General features: G+C 64.4%; 1 protein-coding gene across 1 annotated transcript; it reads right to left on the bottom strand.

The window, feature by feature from the left end:
• Positions 1-378: 378 nt before the first annotated feature.
• MDC1 (mediator of DNA damage checkpoint 1) lies at positions 379-13,811 on the bottom strand. The gene is made up of 16 exons (XM_048818787.2): positions 13,256-13,811; positions 12,375-12,504; positions 11,579-12,031; positions 10,349-10,427; positions 7,786-9,512; positions 6,999-7,094; positions 6,738-6,806; positions 6,413-6,457; positions 5,487-5,954; positions 5,228-5,328; positions 4,425-5,063; positions 3,941-4,054; positions 2,274-2,456; positions 1,982-2,107; positions 950-1,060; positions 379-708 (listed from the first exon to the last, which is right to left on the bottom strand). The coding sequence occupies exons 1-16, from the start codon at positions 13,382-13,384 to the stop codon at positions 454-456; spliced, it is 4,725 nt and encodes a 1,574-aa protein (XP_048674744.2). The 5' UTR covers positions 13,385-13,811; the 3' UTR covers positions 379-453.
• Positions 13,812-15,609: the final 1,798 nt, after the last annotated feature.

The following is a 15,609-nucleotide window of genomic DNA, read 5'->3' as shown; positions in this document are numbered from 1 at the left end:
CAACGCAACAGCAGGGGACGGGCCCCTGCCCCATTCCCCACCCCCCTGAGCCAGCCAGTCCCCACCCTGGGGCCAGATGGGAGCAGGCGCCCCCTAGAGGGGACAGGCCCCTGACCTATTCCTCGCCCCCCTGAGCCAGCCAGTCCCTGCCCTGGGTCCAGGTGGGAGCCGGCGCCCCCTAGAGGGGACAGGCCCCTGACCTATTCCCCGCCCCCCTGAGCCAGCCAGTCCCCGCCCTGGGTCTGGGTGGGAGCCGGCGCCCCCTAGAGGGGACAGGCCCCTGACCTATTCCCCGCCCCCCTAAGCCAGCCAGTCCCCGCCCTGGGACCGGGTGGGAGCCGGCGCCCCCTAGAGGAAAAAGGCCCCGTATTAGCCACATTATTTCAAAATGACTTTATTGAGCTAGAAAAGCGGGGTATTTACAGGGTTAAGGCTCATAGGTCCAAGGACCCCTCAGCGCCGCCTCTTGGCAGACCTGGGCGGGGCGGGGGCAGGACCCGCTGCCCCCTTCCTCTTGCTCCCCCGGGTGGAAGGGGTAGCGGCACTGGGCGGGGCAGGCGTGCCGTCCAGGCGGTAGGAGGCCAGGTCGACAGCCTGCTGGAGGATGCCCGTCAGGAGGAACTCGGTGCTGGCGACGGGCAGCCGGGCGCTCAGGGCGGGTCGGCAGCGGGGAAGGTCTTCGGGGCAGGAGATGATGACGCGCTTGTCCTGAAAGGGTTAAATCCTGCTCACTCCCGACCCACAGCCCCCCCCTTCTGTGCCCCTCAGTCCCGACCCACAGCCCCCCTCCTCCTGTGCCCCTCACTCCCTCCCCTCCTCCCTGCACCCCACATTGCTGCCCCGCAGCTCCCCTCCCCTTCACTTCCCCCCCCCCCAACCTCCCCTGCCCCTCACTGCCAACCCGCAGCCCCTCTCCCAGCTCTGCCGGTGCCCCTCACTCCCCCCTCACCTTGTACGTCCGGGGCATATGGGGCAGGAAGACCCCCCCGCTGCACTGGATGATGTCCTTCATGTGCTCGGGCTCCGGCTTGACGTTGGGGGTGACGTGAATCTCGTAGCCCTGCGGGAGGGGGACACGGTTGTGACTGACCCACGCCCTGCTCCCATGAGGGAAGGGGTGGAGCCTGTGGGGCAGGGCCCAGTGAGGGGCAGGGCCCAGGGACCATGTGTCCACAGCTGAGACCTCGAGGGTGAGGAGCTTGTGACAGGGCCAGTTGCAGGCGGCATCCTGCCCAGATGGGTCCACCAGGGTGCTCAGGGCATGAGTGGGGGGGGCCCCCACAACTGCAGCTGTCCCCCCCCATGTGGTGTATGGTGGGGAGCAGACTGGGTGGGGTGAGCGGGTTCAGAGGGTCTCACCTGCAACAGGCTAGTGGGGGGTGGATGTTGGGGGGAACCAGTTGGGTTTAACATGCAGACGGGCCCCCCCTACGTGGGCAGTGTGGGGGGAAGGGGTCTCAATGGCAGGGCCCCCAGGATGGTGCAGGGGGTGTCAACGGGGTCAGGGGGGTGGACGGGGGGGGGGGTCTCACCTGCAGCAGGGCCCCCCGTGTGGTACAGGGGGTGTCAATGGGGTCAGAGGGGTGGACGGGGGGTGTCACCTGCAGCAGGGCCCCCCCGCGTGGTGCAGGGGGTGTCAATGGGGTCGGTGGGGTGGACGGGGGGGTCCCACCTGCAGCAGGGCCCCCCCGCGTGGTGCAGGGGGTGTCAATGGGGTCGGGGGGGTCTCACGTGCAGCAGGGCCCCCCGCATGGTGCAGGGGGTGTCAATGGGGTCGGGGGGTGGACAGGGGGGTCTCACCTGCAGCAGGGCCCCCCGCGTGGTGCAGGGGGTGTCAATGGGGTCGGGGGGGTGGAGGGGGGGGTCTCACCTGCAGCAGGGCCCCCCGCGTGGTGCAGGGGGTGTCAATGGGGTGGGGGGGTGGACAGGGGGGGTCTCGCGTGGTGCAGGGGGTATCAATGGGGTCGGGGGGGGGTCTCACCTGCAGCAGGGCCCCCCTGCGCGCTCGCTGCAGCGACTGGGCCAGGCTGAAGTGGAAGTTTCGCTCTTGCTCGGGGTCCCGCACCAGGAAGCCGCTGGGCGACAGGAAGCAGGTGCTGCGCCCACTCTGGGGGAGGGGAAGGGGGGCAGGGTCACCTGGGGCAGCCCCCCAATGTTGCTTCCTCTCCCGCCCTCCGGTCCCCAGCCTCGCCCCAATCGTTCCCTCCACCCTGCCCCTCCCCCACAGGGTCCCCCCTCCCACCCTGCCCCCGCCCCTGCCCCCCCCGGGGTACCTTGTCCAGCCAGTCCAGCGTGACGATGGGCACCCCCCGGGCCAGGGCGCACAGGAACTTGACGGTGCGGCGCACCCGGTCCGTCACCAGGTGGGTGCAGTCGAAGACCGACTGGGCCAGCGTCCCGCCCAACGCCGAGACCACCCCCTCGCCCGCCTCGTCAATCACCCCCGTGAACAGCACCTGGGGGTGGGGAGCCCAGTCAGCACGGACTAGCCCGTCCCCCAGACTGCCCCCCTCGCAAGCGGGGCGGCTTGGTACAGTCCCTTCCCCACCACCCCCAGGGGCAGAGTAACTTGCTAAATCCCCCTCCCCACCACCCGGGGCAGGGCTGTTTGGTATGGTCCCCTCACACCCTCCCCCCCCGGGCAGGGTAACTTGGTACGTCCCCTCCCACCCCAAGGAGGGGGAGCTGTTTGCTACCAGCTCCTCATCCCCTCCCCACAGCAAGGCACCATGGTAAATTCCTCTCCTACCCCACCCTTACGGCTTGGTACATTCCCATTAGGTCCGTTAAAGGTAGGGGTACAGCCCCCCCCCCCCCAACTTGGTACAGCCTGACCACCCACTTCCACTCCAGTGCAGGCCTGCTGGAGCCTGGATTCCAGCCCCCCCCCGGCCTTGCACCCGTGCGAGGGCCCGACGGGCCGTGTCCTGCCCCACACCGGCCCCAGCAGGTCAGCCCAGGGCAGGAGGCCTCTGGACTCTGAACAAATGGCCCAACGGAACGAGTGTGTCTGTGTGCGTGGGGGGGAGAGTGGGGGGGGGACGGGACTAAAAGTAACGCACGAGGGGAACTGCTGGCCACAGGAACCGCCAACCACCAGGGCGTCATGGCAGCGAACTGACGCAGGAAACAGGTACGCGAGCCGCAGCCAGCGCATCACCGCCATGCGTTAACCTCCTCAGGCCTTCTCACGACATTTCTGGTGGCCTGAGAGCGCGGCCACCAACTCCTGCTGGTGGCCGCTCTGCCAGTTTTCCCTAAAACGCTTCATTAATTTGAGGAAACACAAATAAACGTGCACCTCGACACGTCCCAATCATGGGCATCGATTTACGTAGGAGGGTCTTTTCCTGACTCAGTCGTAGAAGTAATGCAGAGCCGTCTCTGTTCTTTACTGGACCGACAGCACAGAAACGCAAATAGGGTGCTTTGCACGTTCCCGTCTCTTTTCGGAGGGGGACGGTTTGGTTGGTTAGCTAGTGGTCTACTGCTGCGAGACGTGACACTTGTCTGTTAACATCGCTTTTCACCGTCTCCCAGCTGGCTGCTAAGTCTGCTGCGAGAAGCGATATGAACAACCGACAGATATCACCTTTCCCAGCCGATTTACTGTGACAAATTAAGCCGTGGAGGCCATGGGAGGGGGGTGGTGAGCTGGGGGGACGGAGCCCAAAGCCCCAGGGCTGAAGTCCGACCCCACCGCCTCTGGGAAGGTGAAGAACTCAGTGCGTGTCTCCCCAGAGGCGGGCAGATTATGTATCATCTACAGATCAGTCTACACAGTCCCTGTCGTCCCCCCCCACTCCCTCCTCTGAGCCAGGATAGAACCCAGAGCTGGGAGATACGTGGGGCGGGGTGGGAGTTGGCACCCCCTAGAGGGGAAGGGCCCCCGTGTCCCAGCCTACTGGCCTCCCTGCCCCGCAGTCCTGGGCTTTCTTACCCTGGGGGAGGTCGTGCCACCGGCTGCCCCCTGGGATCGGCGAGGGGCCCTGAGTCGCAGCCCCTCCACCTTGTTCTCTGTGCTCTGACGGCGCAATGTGGGGACCGGCGCCTCCTGCAGGGGGAATGAGGGGAGTGAGACTCACTCACAGCCCCCCCACCCTGCCCCTTCGGAGTTCTCCCTAGCCACTTAGACCACACCCCCATAGCCCCACCCCCTCGCAGGACAGGCCCTGCACCTCGAGTCCACCCCAGCAATGGATTCCCCCACCACACCGTATCAGGCTCCGCCCCCAGAAAATTATACCCCGTCCATTTTGCAAACAACCGGAGTCAGTCTGTCCACACGATAAATTACACCCTGCTCCCTGGTGCTTAGGCCCCGCCTCCCAGTGGCCAGGCCCTGTCCATAGCAAGTTAGGGGTGGGGCCCGACACCTGCGGTGGGGACTTTCTCCCAGCCCTGCCAGTCCACCTGTTACCCACCTGCCTCTTTCTGGCATTGCTCCCAGCATCCTCTTGGGCCATGGTACTGCCCACTTGTCCCTTGCCCTGCACCTGAGGTGGATCCGGGGTGGCCACCCCTCTCCGCTTGCCTCGGGCCTCCCTGGCTGGCTCTGCAGCACCCCTCCCCTTGGGGGCCGGCTCCTGGGCAGGGACTCTCTGGGACCGCCGGGCTCGGCCCTGCGACGCCTCCGGCTCTGGTCCCCCTGAACCCCTCCTGGGCTTGTTGGCTGGGGCTGGTTCCGTGCCTGCAGCCCCCCGAGATCTCCGGGCCCGGCCTGGAGCCCCCTGGCTCGAGGCCTCTGGCTCCGTGGGGGGGTCCTGGGTCCGCACAGCCCTCCTGGGCCTCTTCACAGGGCCGGGCTGGTCCACCTCCTCGACGCTCCCCGGCTCTGGCGCCTCCATGTACACGGCCGGGCTGCAGAGCTGACGCCGCCCCCTACGCTGGGGGGCGGCCGGGGTGGGCTGGCTGGGGTCTCCAGACCCCACTGGCTTCTCCGCCCCACCCCGCCGGCTCCGCCTCTCTGGAGCAGGGGCTGGTGGTGGGGGAGCGGGAACCGGAGCGGATCGCAGGCTCCGGCGCCTCACGGGTGTGGAAGGACTGGGATGAACCTCTGGGACCTGTGGGGGGGGGGGGGGGAGGGGGGGAAGAGAGAAAGATTGTGGGGCTGGGATCCAGGACTCCTGGGTTCTGTCCCCAGCTCTGGGAGAACGTGGTGCAGGAGCTCCCCAGTCAGTGCGTGCAGTCTCCATTCCTCCAGGAGAGGGCGCCAGCCCCTGCTCACCTTCCCAGCATCCTCAGGCCGTGCCCCCGGCGGGTGGGCCCCAGCCCCCGTGGCCCCGACAGCCGCTGGGGTCTCCCATCTCTCCGCAGCCTCCGGGCCACCTGGAGAAGAGGATGAATTAATTCCAATCAGCAACTGCAGTTCCCTTCATTGCCACTAGATGTCGCTGCCTGCCAAGGCACATCATGTGACTGCCAGCAACACTCCTGCTCCTTGCACAGGGTGTGTCACACACCCACACCACCCCCCCATCACTCACCCTGCCGTCTCAGGCGCTGCCCGGAGCGGCTGCCTCCGGGCTCCGCTCCTGCCCACCCACCCTCACCCGGCAGTGCCAGGGCTGGTCTGCGGGGGGCGCTCAGCACGAGGCGCACGGGCTGGGATTCCTCCTCTTCCGGCAGCTCCCCCCCAGCGCCCCCTGCTGGCAGTGCCCGGCCAGGGGGCTCTGACTCCTCCTTGGGGCCGAGGCGAGCAGCAGCGGGGGCCTGGGTGCCGAGGGGCAGCAGCCCCCCAGAGGCCGGGCCGGGTACTGCGGGCTGCGCCGGCTCCTGAGACAGGGCTCCCCCTGGTGGCGGATGGCGGAGCAGCAGCTGGGTGTCCTCCTCAGGGGTGAAGGGCTGGGTGGGCTGGTCCGAGTGGAGCCCGGGGTCCTCACAGAACGACTGAGTCGCCCCCACAACATACAGATCCTCGTCCGAGTCCTCCTCCTTCTCTGAAGAGGCGCAGACTGAGGGTGGGGGGAGGAGGAGAGGGAAAAGAAGATGAGGATAGAACCCAGGCGTCCTGGCTCCCATCCCACCCCGCTCTAATCACTAGCCCCCACTCCCCTCCCAGAGCTGGGGAGAGAACCCAGGCGTCCTGGCTCCCATCCCACCCCGCTCTAACCACTAGCCCCCACTCCCCTCCCAGAGCTGGGGAGAGAACCCAGGCGTCCTGGCTCCAAGCTCCCTGCTCCAATCACTCCAGTCAGCACTGGGTGGCTCGGCCCAGCCTGGCACAGAGGCGGGGAGACCAGTCAGGGCAGGTCTGTCACAGCAGCAGCTCTCGCGCTTCCCAGAATCCTTAGCAACCTCCTCCTCCTCCTCCCCACCATGAAATCCAAGATGGCGGCTCCAGACGGGTTTCCTCTCTGCCCCCCCCCCTTACCCTGAGCGCCTTAACCCAGCGTGGGGCCGTTGTGCTCACCTGGAGCGTGCAGGGCTGGGCCAGCAGGGGGCGACATCACGGACCCTGCAAAGGGATGAGAGTGGCAGCAGGAATTGGTGGGGGAGGGGTGACTGCCTGAGGCCCCGCCCCTGGGGTCACTAACTCCACCCCCTGCCTGCGGCCCCGCCCTCAGGGGCATCACTAACTCCGCCCCTCTGGTGACCTATATATACATTGGGGGGTTCTCAGCCCAGCAGGGTCATGGAGACTGAGCTGCCCTGTCTGGCCACCAGATGGAGCCACCCCGGGAGGAGACGCTGATGGGGGCTGGGATCATGGGGGGCTGGATTCCCCCCCAACCCACCTTTTGCAGGTGGGGGCGATCTGAAGACAAACGTCTGGGTGGCTTCCTCCTCTAGGCTGCTCCCAGAATCTGTGGAGAGAGGAATTACCCAGGGTCCTTCACAGCTTTCCCACCACCGATCTCTTCGCTCACGGCCACACAACCCCACAGATCGCCTGCTCAGAGGGAGGGACGAACGCAAGGTCATGGGGGGAAACTGAGGCACAGAAAGGGGAAGGGACATGCCAGAGGTCACACAGATACAGAACCCAGGAGGCCCACCTGCTGCCGCGGGGTCTCCGGCGGCCTCGGCCCCCGCGGCCGGGGTCTCCTCAGCCAGGTAGCACTGCGTGGCCTGCAGGGCAAAATCAGCGTCACCTGGGAAGGGGAAGGAGAGCGGAGACTCCAGGTGAAACTGACGTGCCTGATCCCATCCCAGCATGCAGGGCAGGGCCCTCACCCCTCGGGAGCCGGAGACCGGGGCAGGGAACGGGACCCAGGCGTCCGGGACGGCAGGGGCAGGGCCTCGGGAGCCGGAGACCGGGGCAGGGAACGGGACCCAGGCGTCCGGGACGGCAGGGGCAGGGCCTCGGGAGCCGGAGACCGGGGCAGGGAACGGGACCCAGGCGTCCGGGACGGCAGGGGCAGGGCCTCGGGAGCCGGAGACCGGGGCAGGGAACGGGACCCAGGCGTCCGGGACGGCAGGGGCAGGGCCTCGGGAGCCGGAGACCGGGGCAGGGAACGGGACCCAGGCGTCCGGGACGGCAGGGGCAGGGCCTCAGGAGCCGGAGACCAGGGCAGGGAACGGGACCCAGGCGTCCAGGACGGCAGGGCAGGGCCCTCACCCCTCGGGAGCCGGAGACCGGGGCAGGGAACGGGACCCAGGCGTCCAGGACAGCAGGGCAGGGCCCTCACCCCTCGGGAGCCGGAGACCGGGGCAGGGAACGGGACCCAGGCGTCCGGGACGGCAGGGGCAGGGCCTCGGGAGCCGGAGACCGGGGCAGGGAACGGGACCCAGGCGTCCGGGACGGCAGGGGCAGGGCCTGTGTCTCCCAGCCCCCATATTTACCCTCCACATCCGTCTCGCTGTCGTCTCCGGGCTGGGCTGGGCCCCACGCTGGCTCTTTGTTCCCCTCGGTGTCCATCACCTTGGCCTCTGGGCTGACATGGGACTGGGGGGCCGGTAGCTCCTCCCCACCTGCCTGGGCTGGGCCCCCCACCGGACCTGGTGCCTGGTCGAACTCTGCCCCGGGAGCCCCCTCCACATCTGTGTCGCTGTCTCCACTGGCTGTAGGCAGGTGGAGCGTCTGTTGGCCAACATCTGGATTCTCCTCCACATCTGTATCGCTGTCCTCAGCGGCGACAGGCAGGGGGTCCTTTTGTCTTCCAATATCTGGTTTCCCCTCAGCCTCCTCCACATCTGTATCGTCGCCTGCCTCCACAGTGGGCTGATGGCTCCTCTGTACAACATCTGGATTCCCCACAGACTCTTCCACATCTGTATCACTGCCCACATCAATAGCGGGTAGATGGCTCTTTGCAGTGATATCTGGATTTCCCACAAACTCCTCCACATCTGTATCGCTGTCCTCATTTCCTGCAGGCCGATGGCCCTTAGGATGCACATCTGATTTCCCCACTGTCCCCGTCACATCTGTATCTCTGTCTCCAGGGAGAGCAAGTTGATGGCTCTTTGTTACAACATCTGGATTCTTTGCCTCCTCTTCCTCCACATCTGTATCACTGCCCACATCAACAGCGGGTAGATGGCTCTTTGCAGTGACATCTGGATTTCCCACAAACTCCTCCACATCTGTATCGCTGTCCTCATTTCCTGCAGGCTGATGGCCCTTAGGATGCACATCTGGTTTTCCCACCGCCCGCGCCACATCTGCATCTCCACCCCCTGGGGAAACAAGTTGATGGTTGTTCGGTACAACCACTGGAGTCTCTGCCTTCTCCTCCTCCTCCACATCTGTATCACTGCCCACCTCAACAGCGGGCTGATGGCTCTTCTGTACATCTGGATTCTCTGCAACCTCCTCCACATCTGTATCGCTCTCCCCATCTTTGGCAGAGTGATGGCTCCCGGGATGCGTATCATCTGGATTCTCCACTCCCCCCTCCACATGTGTCTCTCTGCCCCCACGGAGAGTATGTCGATGGTTCTGCTGCACATCTGGATTCTTTGCTGCCGCCTCCTCCACATCTGTATCGCTGTCCACCTCAACTCTGGGCTGATGGCTCTTTGGACCTACAGCATCTGGATTCACACCAGGCCCCTCCACATCTGTATCGCTGTCCCCATTTCCGGCAAGCTGATGGCCCTTTGGATGCACATCTGCATTCTCTGCCTCCTCCTCCACATCTGTATCACCACCCAGCTCAACGGCAGGCGGGTGGCTCTTTGGATCCACAACATCTAGATTCTCCACATCTGTATCGCTCTCCCCCAGGACAACAGGTCCATGGCTCTTCTGCACAACATCTGGATGCCGTACCTCCTCCTCCACATCTGTAACGCTGCCCACCTCAGCGGGGCAACTGTTCCCCAGGCCCCCGACAGCTGGTCCCTGGCCCGTGCCCGTGGCGACGCCCGTGTGGCCAGGCCCCTTGACCAAGCGGCAGGTGGCCAGCGCAGGCTCTCGGGCCGTCCCAACAACCCCCATGGCCCTGGGCTGCTCGGCACCCAGGGCAGCGACTCCGTTCTCCGGCGGGCCGGGGGGCCTCTCGCCGCTGTAGCTCAGGCGCAGGGAGGGGCAGGGGGCGTCAGGGGTCTCGCCACCTTCCTCATCGCTGGGGGGCAGAGAACAGCAGATCAGAACCCACCGTAACCTACAGAGTCAGCACTACCGAACCGCCCACCCCACAGCACAGCGCCCCCACCGAGCTCCCTCCAGAGCCCCCCGCAGCGCCCTCCACTGAACCCCCGCCCCACAGCACAGCGCTCCCTACTGAGCCCCACTGCGCTCCCTCCCGAGCTCCCCACCCCTCAGGACAGCACCCCCCACTGAACCCCCTGCCCCACAGCCCAGCGCCCCCACTGAGCTCCCTCCCGAGCCCCCCGCAGCTCCCTCCACTGAACCCCCACCCCACAGCACAGTGCCCCCTACCAAGCCCCGCTGCGCTCCCTACCAAGCCCCCGCCCCTCAGCATAGCACCCCCCCGAATGTGCCTGTGCTCCCTCCCGAGCCCCCTGCTGCGCAGCACAGCTCCCCCCACTGAACCCCCCAACCCCAGTACCCCCTACTGAGCCCTACAGCAGCCCCCTGCCCCACAGCACAATGCCCCCTACCAAGCCCACCCTGCGGCATGGCTCCCACTACTAAGCCCCCCCGGCAGCCTCTATCAAGCCCGCTCCACGACACAGCTCCCGCTACCAAGTCTCCCCCAGCACCCTCTACTGAGCTCCCTGCCCCATAGCACAGCGCCCCCTACTGAGCCCACCCCATGGGGCAGCTCCTGCTACCAAGCCCCCGCAGCACAGTGCCGCACTGGGATCTTGGGGTCAGCACTTACTGCTGGAGGAGAGCGCCCCCTGCTGAGCCCCCTGCAGCACATCCCCCCCTCGCTCTAACCACTAGACCCTGCTCCCCACCCAGAGCCAGGACAGAACCTATGTCCGTCTCTACCTTTCCGGCACCACAGTTGCGCACGGGGAGGAGAACGCTGCATCGGAACGGACTCCAGTGTCAGAGGAGGAGTCGGAGCCTGGTGGAGAAGACAGACACAGGGTGTCAGCAGGGAATCCGGGGGCCTGTGCGTCTCCCACCTGCAGAAGGTTTGTTACCATAATATCATAGGATGCCTGAGCGATGGCGCTGTCAGTAACCAGAGGGGAAGTCCAGACATGGAATTCCCGACCCTCATCCCTCCCACCCCCAATTTGTTATCGTAGGGTCTACTGTAATAGAGAGGGGTACAAACAAAGCCAGGAGTCCCGACTCCCAGCCCCCTCCCCTGCTCCAGTGACTAGCCCTTATGCCACGGGAACAGAACCCAGGAATGCTTGCCCATTAACACTGGTTTGGTATTGTAGGGTCTACAGTAATATCATAAGGTCACTGTGCATAGGCGGGGCGGGGGCTCAACAGAACCTCCCACTACCCTACTCATGCCCTCACCTAGCTACTTTGTTATTGTAGGGTCTATAGTAATATCACAGGGTACCCTAGTGCCACGATTGTGTGTAACCTTGCAGGAAGAGGGAGTCCATACAGACTCAACCCCCACCCCCCACACTTCTGAATCCCACACTCATGCCATGCCTGGTTTGTTGTTGTAGAGCCTATCATAATATCATACGGAGGGGGTTGCCCTAATGCCAGGACTGTGCCTAATCTGTGTGGAAGTGGGAACCCAGATACAGACTCACTCTCAGCCCCGTCTGCGTGCAGACCGTGGCTAGTTCATTATCGTAGGGCCTACCATAATATTACAGAGTTGCCCAAGTGCGAGGACTGTGTAATCTGTGTGGAAGAGGGAGGAGCCCAGACATAGAATCATGCCCAGTCCCCCACACTCATGCCCTGGCTAGTTTGTTATTGAAGAGTTTACCACAATACCATAGGGTCCCTTCACTCCAGGGCTCTTTGTAAACTTGAGGGCAGGAGCCCAGACACAGAATCATTGGCAGTCCTGCCACACCCCAGCCCGACTTGTGCCACGCCTGGTTTGTTATTGTAGGGCCTACCATAATATCACGGGGTTGCCCTAATAATGCAATAGCTAGATGTAATTTAAGTGGAAGCGGGAGCCCAAACAGAAAAACAAACCAGCAATGGTATGAGCGTGGGGTTGCTGGTTTGTTATTTTAGGGTCTGCAATAACATTACAGACCCATCCCCACAATCCCAACTCACCATTGCTCCCCGGTAGTTGCAGGAGCCTTCCTCCGCCCTGCGACTCCTCCTCATCCTCAGAGTCCCTGGCCAGCAGGGCCCCGTAGCCCATCCTCTTGCTGGGCGCAGGGGTCTCCTCGATGGCCAGGGTGTTGGGGACCCGGGGCTGGGTGGGCGGCACCTCCAGAGAGTCTTCAGGGTCGGCGCCCGCCAGGGGCAGCAGGAAGTACTGGCAGCCCACATCCCCGAACATGAGGGTGTCGCCATCCTCCAGGCTGTAGCGGACATGGGGCAGCAGCACGGCACGCTGGCGCCGGGTCCGGTTCAGGCTGCCCCGGTCATAGAGCAAGTGGGGTCCATCCGGCACCGGGACCTCGATCACCGCATGGGCCTTGGAGACAGAGGGGGCCGGCAGGCAGACCTGGCAGCTCGGCAGCCGCCCCACCACATTCTCCCCGGGGTAGATCCAGAAATCTGGGGGGGAGAAAGAGAACCCCGGAGTCCTGACGCCCAGGGTGAGCCAGTAGACCCCATTCCCCTCCCGGAGTAGGGGAGAGAACCCAGGAGCCCTGGCTCCCAGCCCCCCCGCCGCTCTAACCACTAGCCCCCACTCCCCTCCCAGAGCTCAGGAGAGAACCCAGGAGTCCTGGCGCCAGGATGCCATCATCGAGGGCCACCAGAGCACCGGTGCCCGCCCACTTCCTGGATCCCAATAGGATCCCCCAAGTGAGCAGGTGAAATCTCCAAGGGGCGGGTGGCTCTGATGGGTGGGGCCGGCCCCAGCCCCCTCCCCCCATCCCCACCCAGCACCACTGACCTTGCTCTGGCCCATATTTGCTGCTGAGCAGGTGCAGCCGCCCCACGGGCCGGAGGGCTTCCCCGTCGGCCTCTCCCCCAGAGGGGTCCCCGTCCTCCCCCCACTCCAGCAGCTGGGTCTGATCCATGGCCTGCAGGGCAACAGTCACAGGGTGAGTGACGGGCACCCCCCCAGTACTCCCCTCCCCCCAGTGCCCCCTATCAGCCCCGCCCCCCGTGTCCCTCTCTGCCTCCCCACCCCCCTGGCAGCACCAGCACCCCCCGGTGCCCCTCACTGCCCCCCCGCCCCCTGTCGGCCCCCCCGCCCCCCTCCCGTGCCCCCACTGCCCCCCCGCCCCCTGGCAGCCCCGGCACCCCCCCACATACGCCTCACTGCCCCCTCCCCGCCCCCAGTGCCCCCCTCCCGTGCCCCTCACTGCCCCCCCACCCTGTCAGCCCCCCCGTGCCCCTCACTGCCCCTCCACCCCTGGCACCCCCCGTGCCCCTCACTGCCCCCTTCCCGCCCCCCCAGTGCCCCCTCCCCCCCGTGTTCCCTGTCAGCCCCGCCCCCCGTGCCCCTCTCTGCCCCCCGCCCCCCTGGCAGCCCCGGCACCCCCTCCGCATGCCCCTCCCCGCCCCTGTCAGGCCCCCCGCGAGCCCCACACTGTCCCGCGCCCCGTCAGCCTCCCCGCCCCCCCAGTGCCCCCCCGTGTCCCTCTCTGCCCCCAGTCAGCCCCCAGGACCCCCTCCCGTGCCCCTCTCTTCCCCCCCGCCCCCCGCACATGCCCCTCACTGCCCCCTCCCCGCCCCCAATGCCCCTCACTCCCCCCTTCCCGCCCCCCAGTGCCCCCTGTCAGCCCCGCCCCTCTTTGCCCCCCCAGCTCTGCCAGGCCCCCCCCTCACCTCCTGTTCCAACTGCGGCCCCCCAGGTCCCTCTCCGCGCTTCCCAGCGGGGAGGCCCCTGATTGGCCAGCCGGGGTCTTCCGGCATGGCCTTCTCTTGTTCTGATTGGTCACTGTGGGTGCCCGTCATTGGGATGGGCGGGTCCTACCGCCCTTGTTCCCGCCCCGCTGCTCCCTGGGGCCTCGTCTGGAGGTTGGAGCATCGAGAGGAGGCGGATGTGCGTGTAGAGTGTCGACCCGGAACCATAGAGCAGCACAGGATTCCTGGCTAGATTGTTCACTACGAGTCCGTCACCCCGCCCTTTTGGCGCCAACGAGGACCATAGAGAGGCCAATGTTCGGGTAGATATTACCCTGGAGACCATAGAGTGATACCGTGCTCTAGGCTAGAGTGTACACGACGGGTCCGCCACAACATGGAGGCGCTGTCGCTCCTCCCGACGAGCGCCACCTGGGATCATAGAGAGGAAACGCGTTGCCTAGACGTTACCACTGGAACCATCGAGCCGTGGGGGCTTTTGCAGGCTGGACTGGGCAGGCTGGGTCCTCCAAGGCATGGCGGCTGCGGTCCGCGGACAATCTCACCGGAACCATAGAGGGGAGGGCGTGCCCGTAAGAGTAGCTAGAGCGTACGCGCCGAGGTCCTCCCCCACCGCGGGCCCCGCCCTCTTCTCCCCATGACGTCACCTGCGACCATGGAGGTGAATACGCTTGTGCAGAGAATACCGCGCAACCATAGAGCCTTGGTGTGGGAGGCTAGAGCGTACACACCAGTCCTCCAGAAGATCCGGGGCCTGGGGTGATTTGCAGGGAATGGCCGGAGGGGGTGCATGGGGCTGGCTGGCCGGAGGGGGTGCATGGGGCTGGATGGCTGGACAGAGGGGGTGCATGGGGCTGGCTGGCTAAAGGGGGTGCATGGGGCTGGATGGATGGCCGGAGAGGGTGCATGGGGCTGGATGGCTAAAGGGGGTGCATGGGGCTGGATGGATGGCTGGACAGATGGCATGTAGAGGGCTGGATGGCCGGAGGGGGTGCATGGGGCTGGATGGCTAAAGGGGGTGCATGGGGCTGGATGGATGGCCGGAGGGGGTGCATGGGGCTGGATGGATAGAGGGGGTGCATGGGGCTGGCTGGATGGCTAAAGGGGGTGCATGGGGCTGGATGGATGGCTAAAGGGGGTGCATGGGGCTGGATGGCCGGAGGGGGTGCATGGGGCTGGATGGATGGATGGACAGATGGCATGTAGAGGGCTGGATGGCTGGAGGGGGTGGATGGGGATGGATGGCTGGTGGGGGTGGATGGGGATGCATGGGGCTGGATGGCTGGACAGATGGCAAGTAGATGGCTGGAAGGGGTGCATGGGGATGGATGGATAGAGGGGATGCATGGGGGTGGATGGACGGACAGATAGAAGGTGTGTGGATGGCTGGAGTGGGTGTATGGGGAGGGAGGGAGGGAGGGATAGCAGGTATGTATATGGGTGGATGGTGGATGGATGGGTGGACAGACAGAAGGTACATAAGAATGGCCACACTGGGTCAGACCAAAGGTCCATTTAGCCCAGTATCCAACAGTGGCCAATGCCAGCTGCCCTAGAGGGAATGAACAGAACAGGGAATCATCGAGTGATCCATCCCCTGTCGCCCATTCCCAGCTCCTGGCAAACAGAGGCTGGGGATGCCATCCCTGCCCAACCTGCCTAATAGACTTATCCTCCATGAATTTATCTAAGTCGGTTTTGAACCCTGTTATGGCCTTGGGCTTCACAACATCCTCTGGCAAGGAGTTTCACAGGTTGACTGTGCGTTGTGTGAAGAAATACTTCCTTTTGTTTCAGAGTAACAGCCGTGTTAGTCTGTATTCGCAAAAAGAAAAGGAGGACTTGTGGCACCTTAGAGACTAACCAATTTATTTGAGCATGAGCTTTCGTGAGCTACAGCTCACAGTCTTAAACCTGCTGCCTGTTAATTTCACTGGGTGATCCCTAGTTCTTGTGTTATGAGAAGGAGTAAATAACACTTCATTATTTACTTTCCCTACACCAGTCAGGTTTTATAGACCTCTATCATATCCCCCCTTAGTCATCTCTTTTCCAAGCTGAAAAGTCCCAGTCTTATTAATCTCTCCTGATATGGAAGCTGTTCCATACCCCTACTCACTTTTGTTGCCCTTTTCTGAACCTTTTCCAGTTCTAATATATCTTTTTTGAGATGGGGCGACCACATCTGCACACAGTATTCAAGATGTGGGCATACCATGGATTTCTATAAGTATGTATATGGATGGATGGATCGAGGGGGTGTATGGGGATGGATGGATGGATAGATGGACAGATAGAGAGTGTGTATAGGGATG

The sequence above is a fragment of the Caretta caretta genome, chromosome 14 (assembly GCF_965140235.1).
Source record: "Caretta caretta isolate rCarCar2 chromosome 14, rCarCar1.hap1, whole genome shotgun sequence".
Lineage (NCBI taxonomy): Eukaryota > Metazoa > Chordata > Testudines > Cheloniidae > Caretta > Caretta caretta.
The sequence above is the reverse complement of the archived record's forward strand: the minus strand, read 5'-3'. Positions and strand labels throughout refer to the sequence as shown.

Coding starts and splice junctions, on each gene's coding strand:
- MDC1 (XM_048818787.2), bottom strand. CDS start 13,384: ATGACGGGCACCCACAGTGACCAATCAGAACAAGAGAAGGCCATGCCG. Junction 5,955..6,412: donor CCCAGCCCTGCACGCTCCAG/GTGAGCACAACG, acceptor CCCCACCCTCAG/TCTGCGCCTCTTCAGAGAAG. Junction 2,108..2,273: donor CGCTGGACTGGCTGGACAAG/GTACCCCGGGGG, acceptor CCCCTCCCCCAG/AGTGGGCGCAGCACCTGCTT.